General features: G+C 41.5%; 1 protein-coding gene across 1 annotated transcript in view; it reads right to left on the bottom strand.

The window, feature by feature from the left end:
• The window catches only part of CNTLN (centlein), a 503,552-nt gene that overhangs the window by 65,798 nt on the left and 414,651 nt on the right, over positions 1-23,103 (bottom strand). The window contains 1 exon segment of the mRNA XM_073665439.1: positions 9,091-9,294. Coding sequence (XP_073521540.1) covers positions 9,091-9,294 — 204 coding nt within the window.

The following is a 23,103-nucleotide window of genomic DNA, read 5'->3' as shown; positions in this document are numbered from 1 at the left end:
GAAACAAGTATCGCAAGTCAATTTACACGGAGTAAAAAACAAGCACAAAAGGCATGAGATTTCTATAAATCCCATCCACTTTGCTGGAAATGGAAGACAATACATTTTTAACTCGGACAAAATACGTAGCATTAAATACCCGGTGTGAACACAGCCTTAGTGGTTGTTTTTTAATTTCTTGTTTTTTTTTTTTATTTTTAACTAGTGTTACCCTAAGTGTAGATCTTGTTATTATCTGTTTTACAGTCATTCTTCATGTTATAATGTTAATGTGCTCCCGGAGACACGAGCATAAATTATTATTAAATGCAACTGTAACACGGCTGAGAAGTGATCATTAGTTTCAAATCCAGAAAAATAATAACATGTTGAAAAAAAATACACCAGATGAAAATAATATAACTCACATATTGTATGCAAGATTATAGTAAAAGTCTCAAAATTTCCAGAGCACTTGTGTAACTAACTGGTGCAGAGTAATTATAGAATTCCCCAGGTATACCAATGACCGGCATAATGGGATATTTTAAAGAGTACACCCTTATTTTTCACTAAGATAAACAATTACATGTTTGTGAGGTTAGTGTAATATTTACAAATGTATTAATATTCTAGAATTGAGCTTAAGCTGACGTTTATGTATTAACATTTAGGATGAAATGTAGTATAAAGCTTGTATAAGTAACCCTTTGGCTTCTGACACCCTGTGGAGTGACATTGTTATACCATTTGAGTCCTGCAAGCCAATCAGTGTTCGCAATTGGGCTGCTGCGGTCTGACTATTTCCGATTGCCTGAGGTTCATCAGAGGGAAGTGAATGCGGGGCAGCCCAATAGCAGCTGCTGATTGGCTGCAGAGATCACCTGGTGTAACAAGACCCCAGACAAGGCACTGACAATGAAGGAAAGGTGCCGGGGTTCAGTATGTTATTTTTATTTTAGTACTTATTTTAAAAAGGGGTTGTCACAGTAGTGGACAACCCCTTTAATTATGCTGGCCATATATGCAATGCACAGACTCCAAAAAAAGAAAACACTAACTGGATTTCTGATCACAAGGGTAAAAAATGATTTTATTTTGTTTATGAATTATGATGCCACTCATATGGTTGTTATTATAGAGTGCTCCTTATGTAATCTAAAATATGTCAGATGAAAAGGAAACTTTAAAAAAAAAAAATTGCTGAACACATATACGACATACAAAATTTTAAAAAAAGGGAGTATCAGGAAAAGCTAGAAATTTCATAGACACACACTTCAGACGTTTTTATGCTTCCCCTTCTATAGAATTGAACGTGTAGATAAACCATATAGAGGCGGTGACCGGAACAGGAAATGACAACTTCCAGAAGCACAGTGGATTCTCACTTTTAGGCTAAGTGCCCACGAAGCAGAAATGCTCCATTTTTTTTCTGCATCTCCCTGGCAGGAAAAACGCATGCGGATTTTACATGGGTTTTTCCCGCCAGGTAGAAGCGTTTGTCAAGCGTTTTTGCATGCATTTCTGCATGCGGGTTATCAAGCGCTTTTCCAAGCGATTTTAGCATCACTTGGAAAAGTGCTTGACAACTTGGTCACACTATATAAATCCATGCAACCGGCATATATAGTGTGACCAAGTTAAGATGCTGCAGCATCAATACACTGTGTGCAGAATTATTAGGCAAGTTGTATTTTAGAGGATTATTTTTATTATTGATCAACAACTATGTTCTCAATCAACCCAAAAGACTCATAAATATCCAAGCTTAATATTTTTGGAAGTTGGAGTGTTTTTTTTTTAGATTTGGCTATCTTAGGAGGATATCTGTTTGTGCAGGTAACTATTACTGTGCCGAATTATTAGGTAACTTAATAAAAAAAACAAATATAATCCCTCTCACTTGTTTATTTTCACCAGGTAAACCAATATCAGTGCACAAAATTTAGAAAATCATTTCTGACATGCAAAAACAAAAACCCCAAAAAGTAGTGATCAATATAGCCACCTTTCTTTATGATGACACTCAACAGCCTTCCATCCATAGATTCTGTCAGTTGCTTGATCTGTTTTCGATCAACATTGCGTGCAGCAGCCACCACAGCCTCCCAGACACTGTTCCGAGAGGTGTACTGTTTTACCTCCCTGTAGATCTCACATTTTATGATGTACCACAGATTCTCGATGGGGTTCAGATCAGGTGAACAAGGGGGCCATGTCATTATTTTTTCTTCTTTTAGACCTTTACTGGCCAGCCACACTGTGGAGAAGTTGGATGCATGTGATAGAGCATTGACCTGCATGAAAATCATGTTTTTCTTGAACGATACCAACTTCTTCCTGTACCACTGCTTTAAGAAGTTGTCTTCCATAAACTGGCAGTAGGTCTGGGAGTTGAGCTTCACTCCATCCTCAACCTGAAAAGGTCCCACAAGTTCATCTTTGATGATACCAGCCCATACCAGTACCCCACCTCCACCTTGCTGGCATCTGAGTCGGAGTGGAGCTCTCTGCCCTTTACTCTCTGGCCCATCCATCTGGCCCATCAAGAGTCACTCTCATTTCATCAGTCCATAAAACCTTTGAAAAATCAGTCTTAAGATATTTATTGGCCCATTCTTGGCGTTTTATCTTATGTTTCTTGTTCAAAGGTGGTCGTTTTTCAGCCTTCCTTACCTTGGCCATGTCCTTGAGTATCGCACACTTTGTGCTTTTTGATACTCCAGTAACGTTGCAGCTCTGAAATATGGCAAAACTGGTGGCGAATGGCATCTTGGCAGCTTCACGCTTAATTTTCCTCAATTCATGGGCAGTTATTTTGCGCCTTTTTTGGCCAACAAGCTTCTTGCGACCCTGTTGGCTATTTGCCATGAAACGCTTGATTGTTCGGTGATCATGCTTCAAAAGTTTGGAAATTTCAAGACTGCTGCATCCCTCTGCAAGGCATCTCACAATTTTGGACTTTTCAGAGCCCGTCAAATCTCTCTTCTGACCCATTTTGCCAAAGGAAAGGAAGTTGCCTAATAATTAAGCACACCTTATATAGGGTGTTGATGTCATTAGTCAACACCCCTCCTAATTACAGAGATGCACATCACCAGATTTACTTAATTGGTAGTTGGCTCTCAAGCCTATGCAGCTTGGAGTAGGACAACATGTATAAAAAGTATCATGTGATCAAACTACTCATTTGCCTAATAATTCTGCACACAGTGTAGTAAAAGAAAGAATAAAATGGTGAAAAATAAAAAAAAACATTATACTCACCTTCTGATGGCCCCTGGTCTCCTTCTCTGGTGTCTTCAATGGCTCGCGGTGGTGTAAAAGGACCTTCCGTGATGTAATTTAGTCATGTGACAGGTCATGCGACCGCCGACTCCAGCACCTGTGCACTGCGTCGCAGGGTTCTATTGCATAGGCGCCGGGAAGTGACAGTGAATCCTCGGCGCCTGCGCAATAGAAACCTGCAGCGCAGTGAACGGAGAGACGGGCCGGGAAGAAGCAAAGCGCGCTCTATGTGAGTGGCGCTTTGCGCATGCCCGGCACAAGAGGGAGCACAGTGCACGTTACAGGGCCCTGTGACATGCAAGGGAGAGGGGGAACATGATAATTAAGCATATAGGCGGGGATTTGGGGGAATAATAAGCACATAGGCGGGGATTTCTTGGCGTCCCCAGGATGCCAAGCCTGTAAAAAACGGAGTTTATAAAAACAGATTTCTCTGCAATCAAACCTCTACTATGGGGCATACAGGTATGTTTAGATTTACTTTTCAACAGTATACCCTGTATGCCCATAGTAGAGGTCTGATAACTCCAAAGTGGTGACCGATTCCCTTTAATGTTGATGATTATGGCTTACAGACAAAAGTCATTATCTCAGTAAATTAAAATAATTAACAAAAACACCTGCAGAGGCTTCCTAAGCATTTAAAAAGGTCCTTTAGTCTGCTTCAGTAGGCTCCATAATCATGGGGAAGACTGCTGACTTGACAGATGTCCAAAAGGCAGTCATTGACACTCCACAAGGTCACAGAGTTCCAATTTTCATTTGGAAATCAAGGTCCCAGAGTTTGGAGGAAGAGTGGAGAGGCCCACAATCCAAGCTGCTTGAGGTCTAGTGTGAAGTTTCCACAGTCAGTGATGGTTTGGGGAGTCATGTCATCTGCTGGTTTAGATCCACTGTGTTTTATCAAGACCAAAGTCAGCGCAGCCATCTACCAGGAAATTTTAGAGCACTTCATGCTTCCCTCTGCCAACAAGCTTTTTGGAGATGGAAATTTCATTCTCCAGCAGGACTTGGCACCTGTCCACACTGCCAAAAGTACCAATACCTGGTTTAAAAATAATCACTGTGCTTGATTGGCCAGCAAACTCGCCTAACCTTATTGTCAAGTATTGTCAAGAGGAAGATGAGAGACACCAGACCCAACAACGCAGATGAGCTGAAGGCTGCTATCAAAGCAACCTGGGCTTCCATAACACCTCAGCAGTGCCACAGGCTGATCGCCTCCCATGCCTCGCCACATTTATGCAGTAATTGATGCAAAAGGAGATCAAATGGCATGGAATCAGCATGGGTAAGACCCCTGGAAGCATTTCTGACTCCCTGGTCACTGCTGTCAACAACGTTGTCAGGAAGTATTAAGCCACTTTTACGGACTCACAATAAAACATACAAAAGGTAAAATAAATAACCAAAAACAAAAATACTCCTCCACACCATAGGCTATGTTCACACGTAGCTTTTTTGCACTTTTGTATTGCTTTCAACCGTGACAAATGCATTCACCGGGAAATGTCAGTTTAACATTTTACAACCTTATCTGGCCATGTGGTGTATGAGACATGCTCAGACACATCCTGTTTCATTTATGAAGGAGGGATTCTGAAAGTCACAAAGCCTATTTTTATAGGGCCGTCAGGCGGCCTTTACTATTATTAAAGGGCCAGCAGTCGGCCCTCACTATTCTTAGAGAGCCATCAGCTGGCTATGCATTGTTGTTCCCATTACTAAAGAGTGGGTCTCCTATACTGTTATTGCGTATGCAGTGAGTGACAGGCCTGCCCAAAATTTGGACGCACCCCAATACCCCTTTGAAAATGTGGACGCACCCCAATACCCCTTTGAAGAGACTTCGAGGAGGGCATCCTGAAAACAATGTTCCCATTATTAGGAAGTGGGTCTCCCATACTGTTAGCCTATGCAGTGAATGCAAGGGTTGCCAAAAATTTGGAGGCACTCCAATGCCCCTCGAAAGGGACGTGGAGGTCAGAGGGCCTCCTGGAAACAATATTCCCATTATTAGGAAGTGGGTCTCTCATTGTGTTTGCAGTGAATGCAAGGGTTGCTAAAAATTGGGAGGCACTCCAATGCCCCTTGGAAGAGACGTAGAGGGCTTAATGAAAAAATGATCCCATTATTAGGAAGTGGGTCTCCCATAGTGTTGGCCTATGCAGTGAATGCAAGGGCTGGCAAAAATTGGGAGGCACTCCCTTGCCCCTTGGAAGAGACGTAGAGGGCCTCATGAAAAAATGTTCCCATTATTAGGAAGTGGGTCTCCCATAGTGTTGGCATATGCAGTGAATGCAAGGGCTGCAAAAAATTGTGAGGCACTCCAATGCCCCTTGGAAGAGACGTGGAGGAGGGCCTCATAAAAAAATGTTCCCATTAGAAAGGAGCGGGTCTCCTATACTTGTAATGCCCATGCACTAAGTGTATGAGCTGACAAACATTTACCCCTGGGGGGTATACATGAACATATTGTATAAACATTTTCTTTTATGGGCATCATAAACACCCTTTAAAAAAATTATGTGGGTGTTGCATCACGGACCACGGTCACCCTGGTGATATGGTGGTGAAGGATGAGGATGAGGAGAAGGAGGAGGACAAGAGCAAATAGCCAAAATCAGAAAGCGTATACCCATGTGTGGGTGTAAAAAGGTGCCTGGGAATACACGTCCCAAAAAAAGACACTGGATTTGAGTTTATGTTACGCTGCTATCATTCGGTGGTGTTGATAAGTCTGGCCCAATCCAGCCCTTGTTCATTTTTATAAGAGTCAGCCTGTCAGCATTTTCAGTTTACAGGCGGATGCGCTGATCAGTTATAATTCCACCAGCGGCACTAAAAACCCGCTCTGATAAAACGCTAGCCGAGTAGGCCAGGACCTCCAAGGCGTATAGAGCCAGTTCATTCCACGTATCTAGCTTGGATACCCAATAATTATAAGGCACAGAGGACGTTGGTACGGTGGGCAAGGTACTCCCTCAGCATCTTCCCAAACTTTGCACTCCTTGTGAGAGTACCCCGCGCCTCAGTGCCTGTGCGATGGGAGGGGCTGAGAAAATTCTCCCAGAACTTTTACAGTGTTCCCCTGCCTCTGCTGGATTGGAGTTGTGTCTCTTTCGCCTGTAGTCCTTGGTTGTCCAACGAACTGTGACCTCTGCCGCCAGCGTTTTCAGATAGGATTTTTTTTTTAATAGTTCCGCAACAAGGGCCTTCTGGTACTGCCCAATTTTTGTAGACCTGTCTGCCTCAGGAATAAGAGATAGAAAGTTCTCCTTGTAGCGAGGGTCTAGAAGCGTCACAAACCAGTAATGACTGTCACCCAGAATTTTGAGAACGTGAGGGTCATGGGAAAGGCAGCGTAACAAACATTAACATTTTTAATGGAGGCCAGAAATGGCAGTATTTTCTGAAAACGTATATGTGATCTGTGTGACGGAGAAACCACAGTGTTGAATAGCTGGATTTCTAGCGCTGTAATATTGAAAGTACCTGGCTGTATTCTGCAGTGCCAACAAGCAAATGATGCAGAAAAACGGTGTTCTCTGGATTGCTTTTTAAGCAAATAATGAGGATAAAAAAAAAAGATTCCTGGCCCCTGAGACCTGGGCCTTTGTATAGAAATATCTAACAGCAGCAGCAGACAAAACTGGAATGGAGCCTCTTGTGCTATATGCACTGCAGTCTGCTATATACCCTGTCTGCCTATATACGTCCTCAGAAGGACTGTTTGTTAAGATGGATATGTGTAATATACTTCTGTTCTACCTACACTACCTAATAAACAAGCGAATCTCTCCCCAGCTCAGCAGCACCTCTCCCTACACTGTCTGATTCCGGGGTAGACTGTGACGAGCATGGCGGCGCCAGGTCTGATATAAACCTGATGAAGCTGTGCGGCCAGCCAATCACTGTAATGCCACAACCAACATGGCTGCGGCATTACAGTGAGTGGCAGGCAATCCCTGCATGTTCATTGGCTTTGTAAAAAGCGCCAAACATGCAGGGAGGAGACCCGAGCATCTGCCAGAGCATCTCGCAAGTACTCGGCGAGCTCCGAGCATCTTGACTGCCTGGATGCTCGGGCGAGTATGCTCGCTCATCACTAATAAAGACTCAAAGCCTGGAGTGACTGATCGGAATAATAATGCCCATTGCCCCAGAAGGTACTATTGAAGTAGGTTTCATATTAAGCAATACTTCAGGATCAGCAGAGGTGGGCACGGATGGAAGGTGCATCCAAACTAGGGTTACCAGCAACACAGCCCCCATCTCAAAAATGAGTAAGCTGGTGGTTAAAAGTGAATAGAATCATAATTTGTGGCTTTTTTCCAACAGAAAACTGGTGTAAACCCATAAATAAATTCACTTTAAAGTGCCATCAGACTTATACAAGCTTGAGAATTCTTTGTGGGTGTTTTTCTGCTGCCATGTAGATTGGGGGGTACAGTGCTTACAGGGTGAGGGTTGGTGATTTTATAGTGGCAGTATCAACCAGCACAATTAGGGTGCCCCAATTTGATTTTTGCTTAGGGAGCAACTCTCCTCTATGCAACCCTGAATAGAGGACAAAAAAATATTATAATACAGGTAAAATATTCTCGCAGAGAAAGGACAATGTAGACTCTTGCATTCCTCTTGGATTAGCCAATAAATATATATTTTCATAATTGTGGCATTTTTCTTTCCATCATAAAAGTAATACTAATATACTTAGTATGCAATACTAAGGAATGTGAAATAAATGATTGTGAGAAATCATTCTATAGAGGCAGTCTCAGGTTATATTGCATCATTTTTGTGTCAGTCCGTTTTTAAATGTTTCAAGTCCCACAGTATAATCATTTCATTTATACGAAGCTCTCAGGAATATTCATTTTATAACATGAATGTGCCATGCAGCATTGTGCCGCAGCAGTGACAATAAGGTTGCCATCTGACCATGGCTTGTTCAAACATCTATGGTAATTACATGAATAAATGATCTTCAGCAGTCTGACATGTACTCTGACTATACTGTTGGGGCATTCTGGCACTATTCATAGACAAGAAGTAAAAGACTGCAGATGCTTTAATAAGAACGAGAACAGATGTTTAAAGGGACAAAAGTAACAGGGATCATGTGTGTTGGAACAATCAATGAGCTAACTCAAGATCAAAACTAGACATGAAAGAATCTGAAACCTGAAAGCCTTTGCAGAAAGAAAAGGAGAAGAAAATACTAGATCAAAACTTCACCCTTACTAATGACCCCAACACATGTATGAGCTTCTGTCCAATTTCTCCCTTCACATCAGCTTTCTATTCCATTGTTCTCATCTGTCCTGCAAAGCCTGTACTCCTGGTTAGTAGTGTCAGTAAGGAGCTCTTTAAGAAACTGGTATGACTCGAGATCATAGATCACATGGTAGCCAGAGCTCCATGAGTTCTGCAACCAGAAAATCCGCTCTCCTGAGCCTAATTTCCCTTCTTGTTACTATGGTCTCGGGCCCTCTGATCATGAACTGCTTCTTAAAGGTGGGAGTTCATTCAGTGTTTTGGAAAGTATCCTCCTTGACCCCACCCACCCTCCCCCCGAACTTCATCTACAAATATGATTTTTTTTTCAGAAGACAATCTTGTGAAAAAAGTAATGGGCTTGTACAAAGCAAAGCGAGTTAATGAGTAGACTGAAGCCATTATGGACTGAGATACCAAAACAAGTGAGAACACAAAGCAGCAATATTGGGGAACTTTACACTCAACAGTGCTTTCAATAAGAAATACAATGTTAGGACAAGGGTATGGGCTATTTTGTAACATAATCCTCACTTTTACCTTTAGTTTGCTCTGAAGTTGCTTTATTTCCACATCTGCGGTCTTAGAGGGTGTTAATGGAATTACTCCAGGTTGATCCAAGGACACAGGGCTCACCAATTCCAGTGACCTCTTGGCTTGAGCCAGCTGTTGGGTCATCTGCTCTACAGTTTGCTCCAAATGTTCTTTCTCCCGCTGAGCGTTTGATACATCTGAACATAACTTCTATTGAATCAAAGGAAACAAAACATTGTGAATCTTTAAAAATTAGTACATTCCTCGCAAAAAGTGTTAGGTTATAAGAAATTTCAATTTTTACATCCTATTATGTTATAAATGACACAGACAATACAGAAGGTGGATATAACTGCACTGCTCAAAAAAATAAAGGGAACACAAATACCACATCCTAGAATTCACTGAATGAAATATTCCAGTTGCAAATATTTATTCATTACTTAGTTGAATGCGCTGAGAACAAAAAAACATAAAAATGATCAATGTAAATCAAATGTAAATCAAAATTAATATCCCATGGAGGTCTGTATTTGGAATGATACTCAAAATCTAAGTGGAAAATCAAATTACAGGCTGATCCAACTTCAGAACTTCAGTGGAAATGCCTCAAGACAAGGAAATGAGGCTCAGTATTGTTTGTGGCCTCCACGTGCCTGTATGACCTCCTTACAACGCCTGGGCATGCTCCTGATGAGGCAGTGTATGTTCTCCTGTAGGATCTCCTCCTAGACCTGGATTACAGTATCAGTCAATTCCTGGACAGTCTGTGGTGCAACGTGTTGTTGGTGGATGAAACGAGACATGATGTCCCAGATGTGCTCAATCGGATTCAGGTCTGGGGAGCGGGCAGACCAGTCCAAAGCATCAATGCCTTCATCATAAAGGAACTGCTGACACACTTAAGCCATATGAGGCCTAGCATTGTCCTGCATCAGTAGGAACCCACTGCACCTGCGTATGGTCTCACAATGGGTTAGAGGATCGCATCCTGGTACCTAATTGGCAGTCAGGGAACCTCTGGCTAGCACATGGAGGGCTGTGCGGCCCTCCAAAGAAATGTCTTCCCACATCATTACTGACCCATTGCCAAACCGGTCATGCTGGAGGATGTTGCAGGCAGCAGAGCGTTCTCCACGGCGTCTCCAGACTCTGTCACATGTGCCCAGGGTGGACCTGCTCTCATCCATGTAGAGCACAGGGCCCCAATGTCTAATCTGCCAATCTTGGTGATCTCTTGGAAATGCCAATCACCCTGCACAGTGTTAGGCTGTAAGCTCAATGCCCACTTGTGGACGTCGGGCCCTCGTACTACCCTCATGGAGTCTGTTTATGACAGTTTGAGCTCTGACAATGCTCCTCCTGTTCCTCCTTGAACAAAGGCAGAGGTAGCGGTCCTGCTGCTGGGTTGTTTCCCTCCTATGGCCCCCTCCACATCTCCTGGTGTACTGGCCTGTCTCCTGGTACCTGCTCAATGCTCTGGACACTGTGCTGACTGGGTCTTCTCCTCTCTGTCTGAGATTGCCCTCAGCCTTCCTCTGGTCTTTGATTGCTGAGATTTCAAACAGAGGAGGCAGGTCATTCAATGACCGGAGGCGGACGGAGGGGCTGGTGAATCATAAACAGGCAGGGGTAGACTCAGCACACAACCCAGCCCCTGTGCACTGAAATCTAATTAGCAGAAAATGTCAAATGGTGATTAAAGAGCCACAAAGCGGATTTCATCACCAAAGGTATTAATGTAATCTGTACTGCAGCACCATTACAGCCATGTCTTTACTATATATTACAAAATTGTCCTGACAGGTTCTCTTTAATTTTATGTTGCTTTATTCTCCATTCACAGTGACATTCTGAAATACATTACACCACTTAAATAGTTTATCCAGGACTATTTTTTTTCTTACTATGGGCCTAAAAACTAACAGGCAGGTAGTGGCTACTTACCCGCCTATTATGCCCAGCATCGATCTCTGTCGGCACAGAGCAGTCACAGACCACAACTGCCCGTGATTCAGCGGCTTCCGCTGATGTCATGTTGATAGAGCAGTGGTTTCTCCTCAGCTCTGCTCTGTTGACTGGGCGTGACTGCCGATGTCATGCTGATTGACAGCCGACTCCCCACTGCCTAACTGCAGGAAGCCAGCTGTCAATCAGCATGAGGTCGGCAGTCACGGCCCATCGACAGAGCAGGAAGAGGAAGAGCTGCTCTGTTGACGTTAAATACCTGAATTGCCGGCAGGAAAGGTCAGTGACCACTCTGTGCCAGCGCCGGGTAGAACAGGCAGGTAGTTAGCAACTACCTGCCTGATCACTTTTAAGCCCATAGTAAAAAAAAATAATCCTGCAACTTCTAGGAATCAAGAGTAAGCTATGTCATCAGAACTTCTCTGCAATACAAACCCAAGATTTGTACCTGCAACCTTAAAATTTCTCTGTAGAGTATATATAGAAAAAACCCAAACCTGTTATCACATTTTTTCCTGGTAGTTCTCTAAAGACAGTGATAGTGCTCGTTTACATGCCAGCTAAAACATGGAAATAATATAAGTTTTCACCAGCAGCACAATGTTGTTATACCTCCAGTCCTACAGAAAAACCAAGCCCAACCTTTCAATGCGTCTCTGAGATCCATATTAGCCATTGGAGGCTATAGACCGACAGGCGGCACTTCTGGCATATGCAGATAAGTATCTGCCACCTATGGGTCATTCTGTGCAGCTTACAAATACAGTTCAAAGCTTCCTGCAAAACACATTAACCTCTGATGCTCCTACCACAGCAACGTGATTTCCCGGTAGACTGGAGTAACTAGTACTATACAGACATGGACGCTCACTTTGTAATTCCTGTTATATATTCGTTTCAATGGAAAAAAGTATTCTAAAATCACTATACCCCCAGTCTACTATCATTTTAGTTATCGTCATACTTCTTTGCTAATGCAATTTTTGTCCCAAACCATATAAAAAAGCAATAAATTAAACACTAACATAACAGACATTACTTCGCATATACATAATACGATTATCATGTTTTTTTGCTACATTTAGCATATACGCTGGGAAAGCTGTCAATGTGCTTGCTAAATACTATCCAGCTATTAAGTGCTAATAAATACTCCAAAATAATAGAAATGTATTGCATAGTGCCGAAGAGAACATCATTCTATCCAATGGAGTCCCGTTTAAAAAAAAAAGATGCATCTGTTTTAAGCCCATGAGTGCGGGATGCATTTGTATGTATGTAATACCCCAAAGTTGGGGCTTACATTAATGTTTTTATAATGTTATTTATACTTGGAATATACCTTTATATTTATTTAATGTGTAGTATGCAGCACACACCAAGGGTGATTTCACACTGCATTCCGGCACCCGTTCGGTGACCCCGTTGGGGTTTACGTCTGGACCCCTCACAAAACGGGATTCTGACATATGCGCTGATGGCCCCATAGACTATAATGGTTCTGACAGAGCGAACGTGCGTTATTTTCACGCGCGTACGCCTACTCGAGGCAGACACTCAGATGTAGCAGAATAGCAATAAAGCAGGAGAGCAGCTCTCAACCTGTTCCAGAATGTCAACACAAGAGGACTATCTGAAGAAAATGTAGCGCAATATGCCAGTTTCATCTCTTAATAGGAGAAATCCCTTGATCCACAGAGGCATCAAAGTGTACAAAGACTCAGGGAGGACCCAGAGGTGAAGCCAAGGAAGCAGATGATGAAACTGATCACCAACCTACATGTAATTATGAATAGAAGGTACTGGGATCTGGAGGCGCCCTAGGGCGTAGCAACCCTCTATAGAGTGGAGGATGTGGGGAATAATAAGCGTTTAGTTCAGTCTTCCAGGTTAACCAGCAGCTCCTATGGACTGTCCTGGAATATAAATTTTCTGCATTCCAATTTATTCCGAGTTTGCCCGATTCTTCTGCTGTTAACTGCAGTCACTGGAATCTGTCAAGAAATGTGCCTCTGATCAGATGTGTAACCATCAAGTCTATGTACCGCCATTCTGCCTTTATCAACTTACTACTCTCATAAGTAAAATTTACTTCTGCTTTTCAACACCACTGCGGCTTCTCTCTCCTGTTTCCTCCTTACAATCACCATCACGGGGTACGCCACCGACCATCCAGCCATGAGGGAACAGTAATGCTGGTGTCACCCCCGCACATTCGCAACCATGTGTCCACCACTGCGTCAGCATGCCACCGATGACACCAGTGATCTGACCCACACCTGATGTATTGAGTTCCCTGCGCACTGCATGTACACATTAGGAAGCTTTGGTAATTTCATTGTCCATATATGGGCAGGTATCTTAGGAACTTCCCAAGGTGACATCACTCACAATCCCCCAGGGGTCTGAGAAAGAGAGTAGGACATGACGTCAGGGACGCGGGAACCGAATATGATTTTCTATTCCAGGTAGAACGTTATGACAGAAGAATGGAGACATTGTGGCCCCATAAAGGAAGCTCAGCAGCCTCTTATAGGTACCAATAACACAGGAGCTCCTTGATAGATCTCAGCAAAAGGCTTCCTGTTGGCCCCCTATCTGTTGTAGTAGGCCAGTATATTTGCCAGAATCGAGAATCATATATTTTGGATATAGATTGTACAATTTTATGTAAAAGGCCTTACCCAAGCAAAATAACACAATTATTACACATTTATAATCTTGGAAACATTATGCAGTCTGTAAAGTAAGAAGCAACAGGTAGGTAGGATACCAAAGTTAGGTATTATATTCTCATAAAAGGAGTATTCCCGGCTGAAGAATTTATCATATATTCACTTAATTTTGAGGCCTTCTTGATCACCAGACCTCACAAGTTTGCGGCTGGGGACCTTCGTAGTCAACCTTCCCCTACTTATTGGCAAGTATCTTCTGTCCAGTTACCAGAGAATAAATATTTAAGGATGAAATATTCGAAAAGAATAAAACAATAATATTCATAATTACATATTTTCCATATACTTTACATACCATCTTCTAGCACTACCAAATAAATATTTCTGGGGTCTTTTATATAGAAATATTGCTTAAAGCTCTATTTTGTAGGTCTTATAAAGGAGGAATACAAAGCAGCAGCTGTTGTGGGTAATATTTTGTTGGCTGATCTTTGGTTGTGTTTTGTGTTTCATCTCCTGTGCACACATCATGGCCGGTGAACCTCATTCTATATAACCTTGACTGGGGATTGATGTACTTAAAAGGTAAAAGCCAAGCTGGAAAGGGATCCAATAACAGATGCTGCTTGTTTGTCTCCACTGAGTAGGACTTACCAACTTATGTAGCAGCCAAAGTGCTTCAGATTCATTTGTACAAATGTGGTGTTTAGGGACTACTTTTATTAAAAATGTAATGAAAATGGCTACAAACTGCTAATTACTGTTAAGTCAGGCTCAATTGACATGGCTCCATTGACTGCTGGAAGGGATCTGTCACCATACAATTATGCAGAAGGCTCTATATACAGTCATATGTAAAAGTTTGGGCACCCCTATTAATCTTAAGCTTAATGTTTTATAAAAATTTGTGTTTTGGCAACAGCTATTTCCGTTTGATATATGTAATAACTGTTGGACACAGTAATGTTTCTGCCTTGAAATGAGGTTTATTGTACTAACAGAAAATGTGCAATCTGCATTCAAACAAAATTTGACAGGTGCATAAGTATGGGCACCCTTATCATTTTCTTGTTTTAAATACTCCTACCTACTTTTTACTGACTTACTAAAGCACTTTTTTTGGTTTTGCAAACTCATTGAGCTTTGAACTTCATAGCCAGGTGTATGCAATCATGAGAAAAGCTACTTAAAGTGGCCACTTGCAAGTTGTTCTCCTGTTTGAATCTCCTCTGAAGAGTGGCATCATGGGCTCCTCAAAACAACTGTCAAATTATCTGAAAACAAAGATTATTCAACATAGTTGTTCAGGGGAAGGATACAAAAAGCTGTCTCAGAGATTTAACCTGTCAGTTTCAACTGTGAGGAACATAGTAAGGAAATGGAAGAACACAGGGACAGTTCTTGTTAAGGCTAGAAGTGGCAGGCCAAGAAAAACATCAGAAAGGCAGAGAAGAAGAATGGTGAGATCAGTCAAGGACAATCCTCAGACCACCTCCAGAGAGCTGCAGCATCAACTTGCTGCAGATGGCGTCACTGTGCATCGGTCAACTATACAACGCACTTTGCACAAGGAGAAGCTGTATGGGAGAGTGATGCGAAAGTAGCCGTTTCTGCAAGCACGCCACAAAAAGAATCGGCTGAGGTATGCAAAAGCACATTTGGAGAAGCCAATTTCTTTTTGGAAGAAGGTCCTGTGGACTGATGAAATCAAGATTGAGTTGTTTGGTCATACAAAAAGGCGTTATGCATGGTGGCAAAAAAACACAGCATTCCAAGAAAAACACTTGCTACCCACAGTAAAATTTGGTGGAGGTTCCATCATGCTTTGGGGCTGTGTGGCCAATGCCGGCACTGGGAATCTTGTTAAAGTTGAGGGACGCATGGATTCCACTCAGTATCAGCAGATTCTTGACAATAATGTTCAAGAATCAATGATAAAGTTGAAGTTACGCAGGGGATGGATCTTTCAGTAAGACAATGATCCAAAACACCGCTCCAAATCTACTCAGGCATTCATGCAGAGGAACAATTACAATGTTCTGGAATGGCCATCCCAGTCCCCAGACCTGAATATCATTGAACATCTGTGGGATCATTTGAAGAGGGCTGTCCATGCTCGGCGACCATCAAACTTAACTGAACTGGAATTGTTTTGTAAAGAGGAATGGTCAAAAATACCTTCATCCAGGATCCAGGAACTCATTAAAAGCTACAGGAAGCGACTAGAGGCTGTTATTTTTGCAAAAGGAGGATCTACTAAATATTAATGTCACTTTTCTGGTGAGGTGCCCATACTTATGCACCTGTCAAATTTTGTTTGAATGCAGATTGCACATTTTCTGTTAGTACAATAAACCTCATTTCAAGGCAGAAACATTACTGTGTCCAACAGTTATTACATATATCAAACTGAAATAGCTGTTGCAAAAACACCAATTTTTATAAAACATTAAGCTTAAGATTAATAGGGGTGCCCAAACTTTTTCATATGACTGTACATTAGAGGAAAATGCACTTGTTATTAAAGTGGAAATATGAAATTGCTGTTAGATAATAAGCAGAATGTCTCATCGTCTACTCTTTATTAAGACGACGAGTTTCTTCTCTACAGGAGGTGGTGTGCTATCTGCCATTCTTATGTCAGCTATCTGTTCCATCCTCTTCCAGTGCTGTTGTGTTCTTGTTACAAGGATCAAAAGGGCCACCATTCTGCAGGTAATGTTTTTGAGACACCACAATCGTATTGTAGATGACACTGTAATTGGTGCACATTAAGTGTCTCCATTATGGGGGCATTGTGGTTAGTTCGAAATATTGTATTATATACATTGTGCCCTGATTGATCAAAGAAATTTTGCCAGATTGCTGGCATAAATTGCTTTGAAAAGTCACAACATTTTTGTGCACAAATATTGCAACTTTTGGTGTTTTCATGCCAGTTTCTCCCAGCTCTGCCAAAATGGGCATCTAGCTTATGTCATGCTGTGGCATTACTTAGGCCAGGAATCTGACAATGTCTCAAAGAATGGAGTAAGATTTCTAGAGTGAAGTACAGTGGAGCACGCCATTCGTCATATGCGCTATATTCATTAACAGGCATGAGCCTCTGAATGAGTCAGGAGCATCTGACTCCTATATGCCCACTGATCAAGACCGGAGCCAGTTTTCATGAATTGGAGCCTGTGTTCTCCACCATAAATGTGGCTAAACTGGGTGATGTAAAGCAGCAGCCATTCTCCATGGTCTCAGACTAAATGTCACCACATCAATTACTAAGAGAGACACTTGTTATTTTCAATTTGAGAAATACAGTTCAATTAATCGTAATATTTAGGGTATATATTTCTATGTACAGGCTACTCCTTACCCCAGCCCCCGATGGATCATGTGACATGTCATGTGTTATCCTTGAAAGATCATGTGATCGGTCATGTGATTAACACTCCGGTGCTTTGGTGCACATTTGCAGATGCAAAATGACAAAGACCGTGGTACGAGCAATTTTTTCCCTTATGTACATTGCTATACATAACACAGTGCTATACATAATAAAGCAGGGGTGGGAGATTAATTTTCTTGAGGGGACACATGAGAGACCGTGACTGTTGTGGAGACCAAACCAATAGGTTCAAATTAATTCTGCTCAATATTAACATATTACATCTCCAAGGAGTTGTATGTTCTCCCCGTGTTTGTGTGGGTTTCCTCCGGGTTTTTCAGTTTCCTCCCACACTCCAAAGACATACTGATAGGGAATGTAGATTAAGAGCCCCAATAGGGACACAGTGCCCATAATGTCTGTAAATTGTCTGAATTGCAAGGCACTGCGGAATATGTTGGCGCTATATAAATAAAAAGATTATTATATTAATTAGAATTATTTTATATTAATTGTATCACTTAATATTGAGAAGAATTAAATATGCTGATATCACACTACAGTATATACCATGAGCTCACACACAACACCCCTATATACTGCATGAGCCCATATACAGCCCTCTATATACTATGAGAACACACATAGCCCCCTTTAAACAGTATGAGCCCCCCAGTCTCCTACATACAGTATGAGCCTCCACATATTCTCCTATATACAGTATGAGCCCCCAAATAGCCCCCCTATATACAGTATGAGCTCCCACATAGCTCCCTATATACAGTATGAGCCCCCACATAACCCCCTATATACAGTAAGAGCCCCGACATAGCCCCCCCCAGTCAGGGATTCCCCAGAGACGATACCGGGGAGATCACGCAATATTTCGCCGTAGCCGTCACTCTGTCAGGATTTCGTCGGGGATCCACGAGCACATGGCCCCCACTACTCACTACTTAGGTATCGGCAAGCGACCAGTGAGCATATGGCGTCACACCTCCGGACTCCAAAGCATGGAATATGTGTATACGCCCCCGTAAGGTCACAGTCAGCTTCACGGTAGCTCAATTATTATTATTTGCTGCCACCACCAGCCGAGTTTGAAATATAATACAGGCCTGGCCGGACGTCTGCGTTCTGGTAGCGTATATGGCTTCGGGGGAGGGAACGATTACAGGACAAAAGAAACAGAACTATTACACTTTATATTTAATCCAAAAGAGAGGCAGTGTTTAGGAAAAATATATACAAGGATTTTACAAAGGAGACATTACAATACATAAGTAGTTACACAAAATAAGGATCAAAGCAAAAACTTACTATACGATCACTGAGACGATTTAATATAGGTGGAGAGGAGACACTCCGCTAGATTAGACTGTTCTCGAACAGGATCCGTTGCATATAGTAAATATATCTCCCGCAATGAATCTGGATCAGTCTTCAGTTGGCTCTTTTATGCCTAAGGGGAGATCTGCCCACACACCCCTGTGGTGAAGTCATGTGGCCTCGTGCTCCACCCTTCATGTTTTTATTAAAATAATTAACTTCCGCAATAACTTATCCCTGGTTGCTCGCAGAATCTCAAAAGTAATACCATATTTTCTATTATGATTTTACCTTCATTTAGAGACCACTCATGGCGTATTTGCGACCTGCTATTTTGTTACTTTTGCGCTACAGCCCCCTGGAGGGGCTTACGGCTATGGAAAAATAAGCATATTGCTCCTTGGCTGATCCAGCCACTAAAAATATAGGTCCCGTTATTATCGGAATTATGGAACTTACAATATACCATATTCCGTATTGGAGCCGGCCTGACTATAGATTTCCATTTGAAGCTCGGGAGTACATTTTCCTCATCTCACTGTAAATTATCTCAAGCTTGTGTCTAATCATCCCCTGCTTCTGCCAGGGAGAAGGACCCTCGCATTTTAATTAGGTTGCAGCACTTCTTGGCTGGCATTTGTTTACAGGGCACTTCTCAGGCATGTGTTAATTGCATACAGACAGAGCTTTCAACCACCGTGTCTTTGTGCGACGCAGAAAAGGTGAACGGATGGACTCTACATGCCTGGTTCCCACTGTGAAGCATGGAAGAGGAGGTGTGATGTTGTGGGGGTGCTTTGCTGGTGACACTGTTGGGGATTTATTCAAAATTGAAGGCATACTGAACCAGCATGGCTACCACAGCATCTTGCAGCGGCATGCTATTCCATCCGGTTTGCGTTTAGTTGGACCATCATTTATTTTTCAACAGGACAATGACCCCAAACACACCTCCAGGCTGAGTAAGGGCTATTTGACCAAGAACGAGAGTGATGGGGGTGCTACGCCAGATGACCTGGCCTCCACAGTCACCAGACCTGAACCCAATAAAGATGGTTTGGGGTGAGCTGGACCGCAGAGTGAAGGCAAAAGGGCCAACAAGTGCTAAGCATCTCTGGGAACTCCTTCAAGATTGTTAGAAAACCATTTCCGGTGACTACCTCTTGAAGCTCATCAAGAGAATGCCAAGAGTGTGCAAAGCAGTCATCAAAGCAAAAGGTGGCTACTTTGAAGAACCTAGAATATAAGACATATTTTCAGTTGTTTCACACTTTTTTGTTAAGTATATAATTCCACGTGTTAATTCATAGTTTTGATGCCTTCAGTGTGAATGTACAATTTTCATAGCCATGAAAATACAGAAAAATCTTTAAATGAGAAGGTGTGTCCAAACTTTTGGTCTGTACTGTATATTAAAAATATTACACCATTTAGCTTTTACAGGCTCTTGTTTATCTTGCACATTCAACATTGGTTTGGGGTATATGGTCATAAATCAGTTGAAAGGAGCTAAAAAAAAAATCTGTGAAAGTGGCACAAACTATTGGACAGTCAGAACGAGCTCGCTGACAGATTCTCAGATAACCCATTCTGCAACCAGCAATAAACTACAGAAGACAAACAGGAGCAAAATGTTTCTGGAAACTAGTAATGAGCGCTAGTGCTCGTTACTCGAGTTTGCTTAGGGTGCTCGGGTATGTACAAAGTATCGCGGGTGCTCAAGTGACATGTTCGAGTCCCCGAGGCCGCATGTTTTGTGGCTGTCTAATTCCCTGACAAACATGGGCAATCATCGCATGTTTTGTGGCTGTTAGATATCCGCTAAACATGAGGCCGTGGGGACTCGAACATCTCACTTAAGCACCCGTGATACTCAGTGCATACCCGAACTCGAATAATGAGCACTTGCGCTCATCACTACTGGAAACCCAACTACAAAAAAATTATTTTTAACCAATAATACATGCATTTAAAAAAAAAAAAGTCTCCAAAAGGTGGGAATCCCTTTTAACATAGTTCATTCTGTAGTGTAAATTCTGGGTAAGTCCAGTGTCACTTCTAAACAAGAGATAAAATAAAAAATAAAACACACAACTTTATTATTGGTGTACATTATTGACAGTTTGAGTCATTGATGAAAACAGTAATCATTTTATTTTTACTTCAGCCAGAATCAGACATGTAATTTTTGAAACCAAAGTGGAAGGAAAGGGTAGGAAAACTTTTTTTAATCTATCTGCCCAATTTTAACAATCTGCAATCCAAAGAAATACTTGGATTAATATGCAGTTTCAGCTTCCATTTTTTAAAATTGGAAAATTGAAGCCCCAACTTTTGCTCCATTAGGAATACTTAATTTTCCCCTATATCCATCAATGGAATGGATAGAATGATACAGATACTTGTTTGAAACAATACATTCTATTGTTTGGACTGAAAATCCGATGGAAAATAAAGTGGGACCATACCCTGGACTATTTTGGGAGAGTAAATAGAAAAATAGAATTGTGATTTTTAAAGACATCTCCTTTAAAGGAAAAAATGACATTTTAACATTGTGGTCTATACCACTCCTCATTGAGAGAAGCTGGATGAAACTAGTCAGCACGTGATCACAAGTATATAAATCACTTACATTCGGCACTGGGAGTATTAGAAAATAGTGAAAGTGTGCACATTACACACTGTCACGATTCAGCAGTCATATAGGCTTTGTTCTGAGTAACCACTTTAAGCAAATTATGATGGTATGAAAACTTTCCAACCAACAAGATAACGACAAGTTAAGAGTTAAGCACACTGTATAGACCTGTAAAAATAAAAACCCTTTGACTAATCAGACATTGGTAGATAATTCTCTGACTTAACAGCACTATTTAACCACCCTTTGCACTCTGTCAGTGCAGCATATGAATGACACAGTAATACAGAGCATGCATAATAAGGAGAAATAAAAAGTTAAATTAGCATCTCATGTCATACTTAAGTGTCAAACTAGAAAAAAAATCCTTAACCACTGGCATTGAACATTTATCTTAAACAATCTGACGTTGACAACTTATTGATGTGATCCTTCCTAATTACTGCTAATCACCTATCAAATACATAGATTTTAACATTTTAAATGCAGTTGTCTAGTATAGATGAGCGCCTCTGATGTTTTGCTCATGATGGACATGACAATTGAAATGGGCAGCACTATTAAGAGGTCACCTTAAATATGAGATGCAATTAACATAGGCTCTTTCAAATATGTTCAAAATGATAACAATACCAGTCTGTCTTACGGCACTTAGATCAGAGTTTCGAATGGAAAATGTAGAAGACCATCTAAAATTAATTAATAGGAAACTAGTTCTGAAAATGGGCATACAGCAATTTTTCCATTCTAATCTGTGGGAACCGTTCAGTCTACAAGGCAACAGACTGCTTTTTTTATACATGTGGACAAATTTGTTGGTAACCTTCTGTTAAAGTAAGAAAAACCCACAATGGTCACTGAAATAACTTGAAATTGACAAAAGTAATTTCCAATTTAAATTTATTGAATATCAACTAATGAAAATCAGACATTGCTTTTGAACTGTGGTTCAATAGAAACATTAAAAAAAAAACTAATAAAAAAGGGATGGACAAAAATGATGGCGCCCTTAACTTAATATTTTGTTGCACAACCTTTTGAGGCAATCACTGAGACTTTGCACCTGTGCACAGGTATTTTGCCCCATTACTTGTGAGCAAACTGCTCAATCGGTCTCATGTTTGAAGGCTGCCTTCTCCAGACTGCATGATTCAGATCCTTACACAGATGTTGAACAGGGTTTAGATCAGGGCTCATAGAAGGCCACTTCAGAATAGCTTACTGCTTTGCTCTTAGCCATTCTTGGATGTTTTTAGCTGTGTGTTTTGGGTCATTATCCTGTGGGACGGCCAATGACCTGTCACTCAGATGAAGCTTTCTGACACTGGGCAGCACATTTGGCTTCAGAATGTCTTGATAGTCTTGTGATTTCATTCTACCCTGCACAGATTCAAGATACCCTGTGACAGATGCAGCAAAGGAGCCCCCAAAACATAACAAAGCCTTCTCATGTTTCATAATGGGTACAATGTTCTTTTCTTTGTATGCTTCATTTTTGCGTCTGTGAACATAGAGCTGATGTGACTTCCGCGAAAGCTACAGTTTTATCTCCTCTATCCAAAGGACATTCTCACAGAAGCTTTGTGACTCAGCAGTATGAATTTTGCCAAATTCCAGGCTTGTTTTTTTTTATATTATGGTTTGAACAGTAGTTTCCTCCTCGGTCATCTTCCATAAAATCCACTGTGGCCAAGACAGTGACTGATGGTGCAAACTGACACTGATGTACCTTGACTTCGGAGTTCACTTCTAATTGCTTTGGAAGTTGTTCTGGGCTCCTTGGTTACCTTTTGTATTATCCGTCTCTTGAATAAGTCATCAATTTTCTACTTGAGGTCACATCGAGGGAGCTTGGCTACAGTTTTATAGATCTTAAAACTTCAGAATAATAATTTACCCTTAACATGTTTGTCTAATCACTTTCTTTCTAATCTCCTTAGACAACTCTTTAGTTTTCTTTGGTCCATGTTCAGTGTGATAGACACCATGATATCAAACAGCACAGTGACTACTTTTCACCCTCTAAA

The sequence above is a fragment of the Phyllobates terribilis genome, unplaced genomic scaffold (assembly GCF_046119375.1).
Source record: "Phyllobates terribilis strain yellow unplaced genomic scaffold, ASM4611937v1 Scaffold_1__5_contigs__length_1240528914, whole genome shotgun sequence".
Lineage (NCBI taxonomy): Eukaryota > Metazoa > Chordata > Amphibia > Anura > Dendrobatidae > Phyllobates > Phyllobates terribilis.
This window is presented reverse-complemented; position numbering and strand designations above follow the sequence as displayed.